The sequence below is a fragment of the Pinus tabuliformis genome, chromosome 8 (genome assembly GCF_031772625.1).
Source record: "Pinus tabuliformis cultivar Carrire ecotype Pingquan chromosome 8, CPIR1, whole genome shotgun sequence".
NCBI classification, from domain to species: Eukaryota; Viridiplantae; Streptophyta; class Pinopsida; order Pinales; family Pinaceae; genus Pinus; species Pinus tabuliformis.
Genome location: NC_142294.1, coordinates 1,642,628,022 through 1,642,642,387, shown reverse-complemented (window position 1 = coordinate 1,642,642,387; position 14,366 = coordinate 1,642,628,022). Strand labels below are relative to the sequence as shown.

Genomic DNA, 14,366 nt, shown 5'->3' with positions numbered 1-14,366 from the left:
TATAAGGAAAATTTGTATCTATTTTTAGCTTTGGGTGCACTGCCCCATCGGCCCCCCTAGACCCCTTGACGACGATTAAATGACGGGCGATGTTGTCGCCCCATTATGAACTGGGCTCCAAAGTGGCGATACCTCTGAATAAAGAAGGTAATCAGTCTCCACACCCAACAGTAAAGCCTGAGAGACTAGGAAAAAGGAAAATTCCTCATAGTGTAGGTGGATAAATCTAGTGGCATCCATGCTTTTCTTGGCTTAGTGATATGGTGGAGATCATGGTAAAGCATGTTATTACATGTTTATTGTGTTGGCCTTGTGATCCAGGATGGACTATGGTAAAGCATAGTTTCTATTGATGAGGGTGAGGTGGTTTAGCATTGGGATGTCCTAGTTGGTTATTTTGGTTTGAGTCCCACATTCATGCTTGGAATATGGCATGTGGGTGAATGGTTGAAGAGAGAATTGGCTGTACCATTCTATGGTCGGGTGGAACATGGTAGTTCCATCCTGGGTTGAATTTTGCATCATTAATATGAGGTTATTTCTCTTTGTTATTTCATGAGTATTATACTAGTTTATATGTGGATTCTATGGTTAATGTATCCTTGATATTTCTATTGTTATTATGCTAGTTATAGGCATGTATTATGACAGTGATGATGTATGGATCTCCTCATGTTCTGATCTGTAAATGAATGTACAATGCGTCTATGACCTAATAGATGATAATGCAGCTAGTGATATAAGGGATCAATTCTTCTTAGAGATTCTTAGATACGTATGAGATCCCTATGCTCAGATCTGTTATTTACTGCTGTAGATTACATATTTGTGATATGTTTTACAAAATGTTTGTCATGGTTAGTAGGGGTGTAGTCAAGTCCTTGTTAAAGTAATTTCATTGTATCATTATTCTGATGTTATATTTCATATATCAAGGTGTCATTTAGTTATGAGCAGTGATCTAGGCTATGGGCAAAAAAGTCCCTATACGCTAGCATACCCATGCTGTGGAAGCGTCCAGAGCCTCCTAGATGCATGGATTCCCATATCAAGGAAGCATCCGAGATTTCAATGGTATAAAAACTTAGTGGGACCCAGGGGCTAGTTACTTAAGAGGTTGGGATGGTTCCTGGGAGTCTTGTCGCTGATGTGGAAGGTCTGTATGGTGTGTTTCTATCAGTTCCACTTCCTTAAGGTGACTTAGGATGTTGAATTATGTCATAGTAATTTCTTGTCACATGTTTACATTGGTTTGTCGATTATTTGGGTAGATGAGGGAGGAGGGTGTTACAAAGGCTTTAAGAAAGGTACTGTAGAAAAAAATCTATACATAAAGGTTGAAGATGATCATCTACTAATTGTAGTTGTGTATGTGGATGAGATAATATTCTAGAAACAATCTAGAACAATTGGGATAACAATTTTCAAAATGTATTCCAGACAAAGTTCGAGATGTTCATGATCGGAGAACTATCCTTCTTCTTAGGACTACAAATTTCTCTGTCTAAAAATGGAGTATTTATCTCCCAATCCAAGTACCTATGAGAAAATATGAAGAAGTTCAGGATGGAATATTGCAAGCTAGTTAGCACTCCTATGGTTACAGGATGAAAATTGTGCAAGGAAGATGAGACACCGATCATAAATCAGATTGAGTACAACTCAATAATAGGAAGATTGTTGTATCTCATAGCTTCGAGAATAGACATCATGCAAGGAGTGGGTCTTGTGGCCATATTTCAGGCTTTTCCTCATGAAAGTCACGTCACTGTTGTAAAAAGAATTTTCAAATATCTTCAAGGAAAAACTGATTATGGACTGTGGTATGCTAAAAGTAGAGAGTTTAAGCTGAAGGCCTATAATGATGTTGATTGGGAAGGAAAAATTGATGATATGAAGAGAACCTCAAGTGCAATGTTCTTTTGGGGACACTGTTAAGTGTCTTGAACCAACAAGAAACAAGCCTCCATTTCTTTATCAACTGCTGAAGTAGAGTATATTGCAGCTACCACTTGTTGCTCACAAATTCTATGGATGAAGAATACCTTGAAGGAAATTAAGGTGGGGTTGATTGATCCTATTCCAATCATGTGTGATAATACTAGTGCTATCAGTATCTCTAAGAATCCTGCCATGCACTCAAAGACCTAGCACATCCCTATAAAGTTCCATTTCTTGAGAGAGCAGGTTGCAACCAATGTTGTTCGACTGGAATATGTGGCCACTAAAGTCCAACTTGCAGATATCTTTACTAAGCCAATGGCATGAGACCCCTTTGAATATCTCAAGCAACAGATAGGAATTGTGACTCCACTTCCCAAATGACTCAATGATAGCATGTGTTGGTAGCTACTCATCATGTGGGATCAATTGAAGAGTAAGCTGTAGTGGTTTAGGGGGCATATTCAAAGGAATCATTTTCCATTGATTCTAAAGGGGGAGAAAATTACTAGTGCATTGGAGAACAACATCAATGAATAAGACCATGCATAGATTCAATGGGAGCTTATTTTTTTGCCATCAATGCCAAAGGGGGAGATGATTGGACAGTTGGCACTGTCTAGATGGCTTGTTGAATATGGTATGTTGGCATTGATGTAAACTAGATGAGAATTGATACAAAGTGTTTGTAGCCATTTCTAAGGTAGAAGTGGCCTCAAAGCCTACATCTGACCCTCTCCACTAGAAAGTGCTTTGTAGAGCTTTCCAATGATGTGTTAAAGTTTGCAAATGGCTTCATGGATCAAAATTTATTGACTATCGAAGGTAGTCCTAAGAAGGTCATAATATCAAAGGAAGCTAGCATATTGGGACCTCGGAAGAATATAATATCGAAGGTTTCATTCCCTTATAATTATTTTGATAAAAAAGTTCTGATTTGACATCAGAGGTTGGAGCACATCGGGACCCGATATCAAAACCTTGTAGTAGAGGGAATATAAAAATATCGGAAGCTGGAGGCCATCAAAACATTATTGGTCATAGCACATCAGGACCTGATATCAAAACCTTGAAGCAGAGGGAATATCAAAATATCAAAAGATGAAGGCCATCAGAATATCCGAGGTTGGAGCAGAATAAAACCTCGGAAGGTCGAGGCCATCAGAACCTCAAAAACTCATAAGTCCCTATAAATTTCAATTCTTTGAAAGTGCCAAGGTTTGGGAAGGAGAATAAATACAAATGAAATCATTGAAAAACCAAGGACCGATAGATCCTTTCTCTCTCCTCCAATTGGACACATGGCAACAAATGATTGGTGCTGAGGGGTTGACGTGGAAGATGGCATCAACATGATGTGGTTGTATGGTGATTAGGGGAATTTTTATGTCTAAAATGGGCCTCCTAAGGAAATTATAAAATAATAATGGAAATAATAAAATAATATTAGATTACATCATCAAATTTTAGAAGGAAAAAAGAAAAAAAATCAACTCATATTTTCAACTAATCTCCCTCTAGGTTTACTCTATTTTCAAGTGGAAACACTCATTGGATGCATAATTCGATTCTCTATCCAAGGAGTACCCATGTTGCATACTTTTGATGGACCGCGCTACATGAAAAATGCGATTGCAATCATGTTTTTTCATGTATTTTTTATTTTTCGTGTAGCAGGGTCCATCAAAAGCATGCAACATGGGTACTCCTTGTATGAGGAATTAAATTTTGCATCCAACGAGAACTCCTGCTCGAAATTTGAGTAAAACCTTAGGGAGATAAGTTGAAAAAGTAGTTTTATTATTTTTTATTATTTTTACTTTTTTACTCCAAAAATGGTGAATCATCCCCCATGGTTGGCATCACCATCTTGAATCCTATTGGTTCTTATAAATTTTATTTTGGTTGTACATTTTTCTTAGGAGGCCCATTTTAGACCTCAAAAATCCCCTAATGCAACACATGGCAGTTTGATTTGACATTTTTGGTGGCCTAATGGGGAAATATGGGTGACACGTGTTACCACTAAGGAGGTTCCACGTGGAGTGATGATGACAAGATGACTTCATCTCAGAGGTCTGCATATCAAAGGATGGTGTTTTCGTAACCCCTTTCTAATTTTTTTGTAGAAAAGTTCTGAACCGATGTAAGGGGCTCAAATGTGTTGGTGCATGGTCAAGGGGACTAATAGAACCAAGGGTGTAGAGCAAGGCTAGAACCTAAGCAATATGGAGAAGATCGAGGATCAAGGATCTCAAAACTAAATTTAAATGAAATTTGAAGAAAGTTAGGATGTAGGGAGATTTGATGTATGTTTCCGTTCAGACGTATAGACCCAAAAGAACCAAGGGTGAGAGATATTCACAAGGAGATAGTCCCCTGATAGGAGCACAAAGGCTGTAACATCTAAGCACTAAGCCGATAGTCTTAGATAGGGCTCATATGAGAAAGAAAATGGTAAGGGAGCTAAGCAGTAAGGGGCTAAAGGCATCAAAATTGTGTGATTTTGTAACGCTCTTTTAATATAAGTTACGATGAGTTATGTGATGCCAACCTAAGCTGACTATACCCACATTATGCAAATAAAATTGCATGTCAATGGTGCCAGGAATTAATCACCTAATCCATGGTGAAAACCTTCACAAATAAATTTTTAAGGCTTCTTCATAAATCTTCATAACAACTTTGGTTAACTTTTATTACTCACTCCTATCAACCCAAACCTTGGTCTAAGACTTTGGTTAAACCCGACTTAACCCAAAGTACATTTAATTCCTTTATTTCTATTATAACTATAGTATAATAGAAATACACATAACTCGCTTAACTTTACCTTTCCACCAATCCACGACCTTTGCACATTTTCCGACGCTCACCTTTATCGCGCTCAGCCTCCACCGTTGATTTCACTCCATTAGATCAATGGCTGTTGTGTGATCTCCATTCATCCTCCAGAACTCAAACAAAATTTACTCCAGTCCATAACCCTATCAGGTTCCATCATCGTATTAACCTGCACACACCGTCTCCACATGATATCCATCCGATCAATCGACCAATGGACAATCCTGATCACCGGATCTCAACAATATTTAATCTCATTGAATAAAATTTCATTGGGTCTGTTTTTCAAAGATTCCTTCGTATTTTCTTAGCACACGATATCCGTCCGATCTCGGATTCAATGGATGAACCTGATCACCTGCGGACTTCAACTAATTAAGATATGGTTCATAAACCTCATCGGGTCCATTTTCTGGAAACCACTTATGGTTTTGATGCCACGCGAAACCCACTTCTGCCTAAGGAAACTGCTCTTCTATTCCACTAGCACTTGGGTTTAATCTCCACCGTTCATCTCTTTTAATTTATGTTGCGCGACTTAATCTTGGTCACCCATCATCTTCAACCTCGTTCATTTATATTATATATCCAACGACTCCTATGCATCGTCACCTCATTTCTTTGTCCTTCCCTTTACTTCTTTTTTATTCCATTTCCTCAGTGTTCTTCTGTGGTTTCGGGTTTCTTCCAGGGTTCTAGTCTTTAGTTGTTCTGCCACACAACTCTCTCCTGAGCTTAATCACTGTCACTCTTGAATCTTGACTGTGATCCTTCGAGTGGATTCAAGCGATCCAACACGATCCTTCATCCTCCACACTACTCTATGTTCTCCCTGAACTCCACCTGCATACATATACTATGCAGAAACTCTAGTTTTCACACAATTCATAGCTCCATTTAATCAATACACACCACACAATTTAGGAATCGAATTCTTTGTATTGATAATTAAATATTTACATCAAGAGTCTCTCTTTCTCTCTAGCATGATTTTCTAATTAGTGGCCTCTATTTTCCTACCTGCCCGTATGCTTAAACCTATCTAACTCTCAAACTAATTCCTAGTTAGCTAACCCTTGACTATGTCTTTTATGCTTACATTTATACAAAAGGATTCTACAACCAATTCCTGGTTTAGATCCATAACCTTTTGAACAAAATTCCTAAAATCTCTTCTTTATCCATAAGGATCCTCTTTAATCCACAAATCATGAAACCAACTCCTAATCTAAGATTTACAACTGATTCCCAAATCCTTACTCTATCCTAAATCTCTAATGTTCTCCAAAATTCGAGAACATTTACTGCTTCACAATACTTAATTAATTCCTATTCTCATTAAAATCACTCAAAAACCTAAATAATTACATTAATTTTAACAATTAGAAAACCAACTTCTTTAAAACACAAGACCCCCTATGTCTACTAAAATATAATCATTTTTCTTGAGCTGAATGCTCCTACATCATTATGGCTCTAATACTACATTACAAAGTGTTAAAGGATGGATGGTTTGATAGCTGGAGAGTAAATGCATGTAGAAGGATGGTGTTACTAGAATAAATAGTGACTGTCAAACACCACAGGGTCAGGGCAGTGAGGACCACGATATACAAAAAAGAGTGTTGAGGTCTATCCCGAAATTGAAATAAATCCATCCCAGATCTTCCCATGTACATCTTATAGAAATAAATGAATAATAGAGAAGCCATGCTAAGGCACATTGAAGCTTTGTGAGCCATGAAGAAGCATGGGGAGTCTCATTAGAGTACATTGGTGGGCTGAGATTAAATTCTTGTCATGGAGAATCACACAGGATATGGTAAAGTGAACAAATCACATTCTCATGGTTTAATGTAGTGACATATTTGTAAAAATGGGATGAAATAGAATAATGTAGTGCCATGCTAGGAGTACACTCTTGGGCAGTGTGGATGTTGACATAGAAAACATCGAGTTCAATGCTGGAGAGGAGAAAAACTATGCATTTCCATTGAGAAATGAGGGAATGTGCTAAAGTGAGTGGAGCAGCGTGTTTGAAAATTTGAGCAACTAATCCTTGTGTTGAACTAAAGCAGAGGGTTGCAGACAGCTAATGCAATAGAAGGCTGAGAGTAGAGTATATGATGTTGTGAGTTGGGTATAGGGTGCCGCTTTGTGAGGCCAAGAGAGCCTGTGGGAAAATAGAGGAATGAGAGAAGAAGTATGACACTGCAATGAACCAGATTGGTATTTCTCTATATGTATGTATTTTCCCATATTTTCAGTTTGAAAATTGTATGAAAGGTAGAACAATGGCTAGAGTAGGTGGTGGTTGTTGGGTGCAAAAATTGCATACTTTTTCCCTCCATTTCTACTCTCTCTCTCACTCCTTTAGATCATTTAATTTCAATAATCACCCTAAATGCATAAGGTAAACCCTCTTTGATTTCTTTCACAAAGTGTTTAATTAATGAAGTAATACTAGTTATGGAGAATTTGCCTATGCAAGTTACTAATCTTACCATTTCCGTAGATCTGGTGGTCAAAGGTTACGGGTGCAAAACACAATAGCAAATTATGAGTTTCCAGTATCATATCGGCAAGTGCTGTAACAACATAACGGATTCGAGCCTGTTCTAGACCTTTCTTGTCTTTCTCTGCGCAACTAATTGGCTGTTGTAACAATTGTATAATGATAGAACATTAGTTGCCATCTTCAGGAATAGCTTTGTCTTTGTATTGTATAAGAAGGGTTTCAATGCTATGAATCGGGGTTAGCCATGCAAGAGATCGAGATTGTAACATAAGACTATTTAAGTTAATCAAATGCAAGTTATTTTTCTGTTCTTTCTATAAGCTATGAATCCATCGCAACCCTGATCAAAGAGTTGGGCCCAATCTTTTGATCAGGTGCTGCTTTATTTTTGTGTGTTGTTATTTCATATGTGTTGAGCTAATTTGATTGTTGTTAATCGCTGTAAATGCTTTTTATAGTTATGCAATTCATTCTTAATTGCTGTCACAGTGACTCTTTCGTTAACTTTGTCTGCTGAATCTAAGATTAGAGATTAGTGATTGATTGTGGCATTTCTACCTGCATATATTTTGCGCGTTGCCTTGAAAAAAGTTACACACCCAGATTGATAAATTAATGTGGAAAAGAGTTGAATAGGTATTCACACTCGGACACCAACATTTTGGTGCCATTTTTGGGGAGGCTAACAAGGTGCAAGAACACGATCTACACTGATCTTTGGATCAATATCTCATCTTAGGGAGGGAATTTATTGCCCTACTCTGAGTTCTGAGCGTAGTGTTTTGTTTTTGTTTTTTGTTTTTTTTTTTTGTTTTGTTTTGTTTTTTGTTTTTGTTTTTGTTTTTGATTTTTGTTTTTGTTTTTTGTTTTTTTGTTTTTTGATGATTATGTAGAAACCAATCTCCCATTCTGGGGAGGGAATTGTTACCCTGCTCCAGATCCTGAGCCTTAGTTGTTTTCTCTGGGTTTTCTTTCATTTTCTTTTTGATTTTTATATAGGGGCCACTCTCTCGTCCTGGGGAGGGAAAGAGTTTCCTCACCCTACTCCAGTTCATGAGATCTAGTATTTTCTCCTAATTTATTGTTTTTAAACCACTCTCTTGTCCTGGGGAGGGAAAAGAGTTTCCTCGCCCTGCTCCAAGTCTTGAGCTGTGAAATTTTTAATGTTTTCTTTCCAATAAATGTATGAATAAGGGTTCGAATAAGAGGGGTAAAGGAGGACCCCAAAGGCAAGGAAGGAAGGATTTGGGGAGAAATACCTATATCCAGGAAATTATTACAAAAGCTACATCAGAAGCCTCTTCGTGAGCTGCTGCTAGGGTGAGGGTTCCCACAAGATCCGAAGGACATTTTGTGGAACAACCTATACAACCTCTAGAGGTGGAAGTATCCCTTTCAATAGCTGTAGGAGAAACAAGAAACAAGGCATCAGAGAAAGCAGAGACACTTCCTTTGGTATCAGATAGGGAGGAGGTAGCCAGTAGAGGGTCAGAAGAAGAAATCCACTCAAGGATTGAAGAAGGAAGCTTCAAAGGATTCTCTTCACCTCATGATCAAGGGAGTGCTGTCAAATATTCACAACCACCAGTTGTTACACAACAAGAACTTGTTGAAGTTCCAAGCGAGTATTGGAGGATATTTATGGCACCTGCAACATCTTCAATTGATTTCCCAATTGGGGAAATTACGGGTGATGCACCAATGAAGCCTATTCCATTGACCGCACTGCCAAACTTCCATGGGATTTCCATGGAGGATCTAGACACTTTCCTGTTCGAGTTTGATATCGTTTGCAGAGGGTATGACTATGTCAATGATGCTCAAAAGTTGAAAATTTTTCCTGCTACATTAAAAGGGATAGTGTTAGAATGGTTCATGGGTTTAGGAGGGAAAACCATTTCTACCTGGGATGAGATGAAGAGGACCTTCCTAGAGAAATATCAGGATTATTGTAAATCCTGGGACATTAAGGAATAAATTTTCAAGTTTATGTAGAAGGAGGATGAAAATATGGAGGACTATGTAAGCGATTTAAGTACACTCCCCATAGGTCTGGCCATAGTGACTTGGATAAGGATATTTTGAAAATTATTTTTCTTCGGGCCCTGAGGGAAGAGTCTTTGGAGATGTTAAACATATTAGGCATTGGGGATATATCTAAGGAAGACTTTGACACCATTTGTGAACTCTGTATTTAGTGTTCAAGAGGAGCTGCAAGGAATAAACAAGGGATCCAAACTTTCAAAGTGTCAAGCGGGGGAATCACAAAAGCAGAAATTAGGAACCTGCTGGATAATTTGAAAACTAATATCCTAAGTATATTATCCTCCCAAATGGATGCATTATAGAAAAACTAGAAGCAGATGGAGTTGGAAAGAACGATGCCTATTTTCTGCCCACGGTGTAGAAAGAAACACCCATTGAAGGAGTACCAACTAGAAACAATAAAAACATGTTCTATATGTGAGTAGAACCACTCCACCGGTGCATGTCCATCACTTCCAGCACTAAAAGAAGTATTTTAGGGAACAAATGAAGAACCAAATCATCTATTCATTATGGGGTTCAAGAAACCATGGTAGCCACAGTCTTCAGGCCTAAATCTAGGTACGTCTCATGATCCTTTTCAATATTATAACATGAATGCTTAGTTAGTTCCTTTTTGGCCCTATTATTATCAATACCCAACTTGGCAACCATGGTGTTCTAAACCTAATTCAACTTCTTCATGGTCTCAAAGTTGGCATAGTCCTGTTCCCCCTACTGCTCAATTTCCTCAACCTACACAGCAACAACAGTTACAACTGCCCTCTAACGTCCCCTCCAATAATCCTCCTCTCCAGCCTCAACTTCCTATTCAGTGAAACCCAAATCCAAACAATAAGGGCACTCAGCAAGCAGACACCCTCAACCTTCCTTCGTACAAAATTTCTACTGCAGGGTTTAATGAGATAAATCTATGATCTGGTCGGGTAGTAAATGCTCCTACATCACCCGTTATCATTGAACATCTTGATGATGAGAATCCAGAGTCTCAAGCAGTCAGGGATGAGACAACCCAACCATCTGCAGAACATTCTCCTTCTCATTTGACTATTACTCAGGCTTGTCAAACCAATCCTCCTTATCTAGAATGATTAGCCTTGATTAAACTAGTCCCTCAAAAAGAGTTTGATCTTTTAGGAGAATTGCATAATTTGTTTGTCAAAATCCCCCTACTTTAGGCTATGAAAGATGTACCTATTTATGCTAAAACTATTAGAGAATATTGTTCCAAGAGACCTGGGAAGAAAAAAAAAGATCCGCTTACAATTCATGTTATGGGGAGATTATCAGACATTATGCTGGGAAAGGCTATGCTTGTAAAATATGGGGATCCTGGGAACCCAATTCTAATAGTTCAGATTAATGGGGTAGATATTCCGAATGTACTGGTAGATTTGGGTGCTGCAATTAATGTAATCACTTTCGAAACCATGCTTACACTGGGATTGCGTGACCTCAAGCCAAACCTTACAGTGCTATAATTAGCTGATGGATCTACAATCAAACATAGGGAAATTGGAAGACATAACGATTTCAGTGGACTCTTGGCGCTACCCCGTTGATCTCCTAGTCTTGCATATGCAGTCCCCAGCTAGTGGTCATCCCCTTATTTTAGGATGGCCATGGCTTGCAACTGCTGATGCCTATATCAGATGTCGATAAGGAAACATGATAATTTATAATGGGGAAAATATGAAAAATCTTATTCTTTATCCCCTTGTAGAACCTAGCTCACAGAAAAATCCCAAGCAGAACTCTTTGTCCTTGGATGGGATCGAAATTGAACAACAGGAACTTCAGCCAGTGCTTACTATGGGGAAAGCCCTCTGCTTTAAAAATGAGACAGAGGATGATACTATTAGCACTTTTATTAGCAGCCCTCATGCTATTGTAGATCCAACTCGGTAGTTTTTGGAATCAGTCATGAGTTGTGAGATATAGGAAACTATCGGATCAGAAACCGAAGGTGAAGACATACCTGTAACAGCACTTTCTGACAGCATACCAGTGGAGATTGAGCCAGGGAAGACATTGAATATCAACCCAAATCTTTCACCGGCCCAGATGAAACAACTCCTTAAGATCCTTCGAGAAAAGAAATAATTTTTTTCCTGGGATTATATATATATGAAAGGTATCCCTACCAATTTGTGTACTCATCATATTTACATCAAAGAATATTGTCGACCTGTAAGACAACCTCAAAGAAGGATGAACCCTACTTTGAAGAACATTGTCAAGGAGGAGCTTCAGAAGTTATTGGATGCATGATTTATTTACCCAATCTCGGATAGCTAATGGGTATCCCCACTGGTCATTGTTCCTAAAAACAATGGTAAATGGCAGATTTGTGTAGACTATAGGGAGCTGAATAAAGTAACCCTGAAATGTCATTTTCCCCTTCTATTTATCGACCAAGTCCTTGATACCCTGGATGGAAAGAAGTTATTCTCTTTCTTGGACGGGTCAGCGGGTATAAAAAAATCCAAATAGCTCCTGAGGATCAGAACAAGACTACCTTTACTTGCCCTTGGGGGAAATTTGCTTACCGAGTCCTTCCATTTGGTCTTTGTAATGCGCTCGCCACCTTTCAGAGCGAAATATTGGGGATTTTTCTGATTTACTCAATGATAGTGTTGAAATTTACATGGATGATTTCACACCATATGGGGGGTCATTCAAAGAAGGATTGGAAAACTTGGAGAAAGTTCTTAAAAGGTGTAAACAAATGCATGTTTCTCTGAGTACAATAAAATGTCATATGATGAGAGAAGAGGGAGTAGTGCTGGGACATTTACTTTCAACTACTGGGATACAAGTTGATCCTGCCAAGGTAAAGGCAATTCTGCATTTTCTTGTACTTAAGACACCGACTCAAGTACATAATTTTATTGGTTGCACTGACTACTATAGGCATTTTATAGAATTTTTTTCTAAAATTGCATTTCCACTTTTTCAGCTATTAACTAAAGATGCAGAATTTTTATGGACAGATGATTGTGAAGTAGCTTTTGAAAAGATTAAAGAACTAATCTGCCAAGCTCCAATCTTACGCTGTAGTAACTGGGAACTTTCGTTTCATATCCATGTAGATGCCTCTCAAATAGCTGTGGGGGTAGTGTTGGGACAACAAGAGTAAAAGAAGCCGTATGCGGTCTATTGCGTCAGTGAGAATTTAACGTCTGTTGAGTTAAACTATAAAGTAACAGAGAAAGAGTTCTTGGCTATTATCTATGTTGTTAATAGATTTCAACACTATTATTGGGTATCCTACTTTTGTGCACACTTACCACACAACAATCAGGTATTTGAAAAACAAACCTGTAAATCCTGGGCGTATAACAAGGTGGTTGTTATTACTTCAAGAATTTGATGTCACCATTATAGATAAAGTAGATAAGGATGACGTAGTTGCTGATTTTCTGTCTAGATTAAATGATGATAATGAAGGAGAACCTCTAGAAGATAGCTTTCTGGATGAACATTTGTTTGCAATTTATACTAATACCCGTTGGTATGCAGATCTTGCTAGCTATTTGGCTATAGGAAAAGTACCTAAGCATTTGTCATACAGGGAACAGTGAAGGAGTATTCATCATAGTGCTCGTTACTCATGGATAGTAGGATATCTCTTTTATATAGGGGGTGATCAACAAATCCATCATTGTGTAGCATAAAGTGACATCTATGAGGTTTTAAGAGCTGCTCATGATGGCCCTTGTGGGGGTCATTTTGCAGACAAATGAACCGGCCACAAGGTGTTACAGATGGGATATTATTGGCCATCTATCTTCAGTGATGCATGGAACTATGTTCGAAGATGCGATAGTTGCCAATGGATGGGTCAGCCTCGTCGCTCAGACGAAATTCCATTACAACCACAAGTAGTTCTTGAGCCTTTTGAAAGATGGGCCATTGATTTTGTGCATCCATTTAACCCACATTCACATCAGAAAGTCCACATTTTAGTTTTCACATATTATATGACAAAGTGGGTGGAAACCAAGGCTGTAGCAAAAGAAACAAAGTAGGTTGTCTCAGACATTCTATTTGAAGAAATCTTTGCCAGGTATGGTACTCCGAGAGAGATAATTTCAGATGGAGGAGCATAGTTCACATCACACATGATAGAAAAGCTAATGGAAAAATATGGGATCAAACAAAGGATAACAACCCCATATCATCCTCAGGTGAATGGTCAAGTGGAGAGCAAAAACAAAGTATTGGAAAACATTCTCACCAAGACCATGGCAAATCACCGCCGCGATTGGGCTGAAAAAATTCCTGAAGCTCTTTGGGCATATAGAACAACATGCCAGAACATGATAGGATTTTCACCATTTGAACTTGTCTATGGAAAATCCCCATTGTTCCTGGTAGAATTTGAAATCAATACGCTCAGAACAATTCTATAAGTTGGACTGGATATTTCAGAAGCCCAGAAACACTGGCTGGAGTAGCTGAATGAGCTGGATGAAATTCGTTTAATGGCTGTCCAGAGAACTGTTGCCATATAGCAGCAGAGATCAAAATGGCATGATAAATTTATTAAAAATAAGGTTTTTCACAGAGGGAATTTGGCATTACTATACGGTGCCCGCTTTAAGGATTTTAAAGGAAAGCTTCGCTCGTGATGGCTGGGACCATATGAGATTGATGTGGTATTTGACAATGGAACTGTCAGAGACTATTTGAGAGCACCCTAGCTCATATGGTCTAGGTTGGCATCATCTTGAATTCTCCTTTGGATGAGCCTATGTATGCTGTAGAGCGCTTTGCACGTTTCTTCTTCATCTCCTGATTATAGTGGTTCCTCCCTCTTGATGATGTTGCATTGGTTACAATTGATGATTCCCATGTTTCTTTCATTGTAAATGGACATCGACTTAGACTCTACCATCGGCCAGCCTCTAGAGAAGCCTTCATCAAACATCTCTCTGAAAAATTTGGATTGAAGGTTGTTGGTGCAGAAGATAACTCCTCTGCACCGTTGAACTAATATATATATATATATATA

The 14,366-nt window shown here is 38.4% G+C and overlaps 1 protein-coding gene across 1 annotated transcript; it reads left to right on the top strand.

Annotated features, from left to right (window-relative positions):
• Positions 1-11,996: 11,996 nt before the first annotated feature.
• Positions 11,997-12,933, top strand: LOC149242457 (uncharacterized). The gene is made up of 3 exons (XM_089370840.1): positions 11,997-12,182; positions 12,309-12,405; positions 12,596-12,933. Exons 1-3 carry the CDS (start codon positions 11,997-11,999, stop codon positions 12,931-12,933), a joined length of 621 nt encoding a protein of 206 aa, XP_089226966.1.
• Positions 12,934-14,366: the final 1,433 nt, after the last annotated feature.

Bases quoted from the DNA above. Each gene is read 5' to 3' on its own strand.
- LOC149242457 (XM_089370840.1), top strand. From the start codon at position 11,997: ATGGATGATTTCACACCATATGGGGGGTCATTCAAAGAAGGATTGGAA. The intron at 12,183-12,308 runs GTAAAGGCAATT...CCACTTTTTCAG, and splicing joins TACAAGTTGATCCTGCCAAG to CTATTAACTAAAGATGCAGA. The intron at 12,406-12,595 runs GTAGTAACTGGG...TGTTGTTAATAG, and splicing joins CCAAGCTCCAATCTTACGCT to ATTTCAACACTATTATTGGG.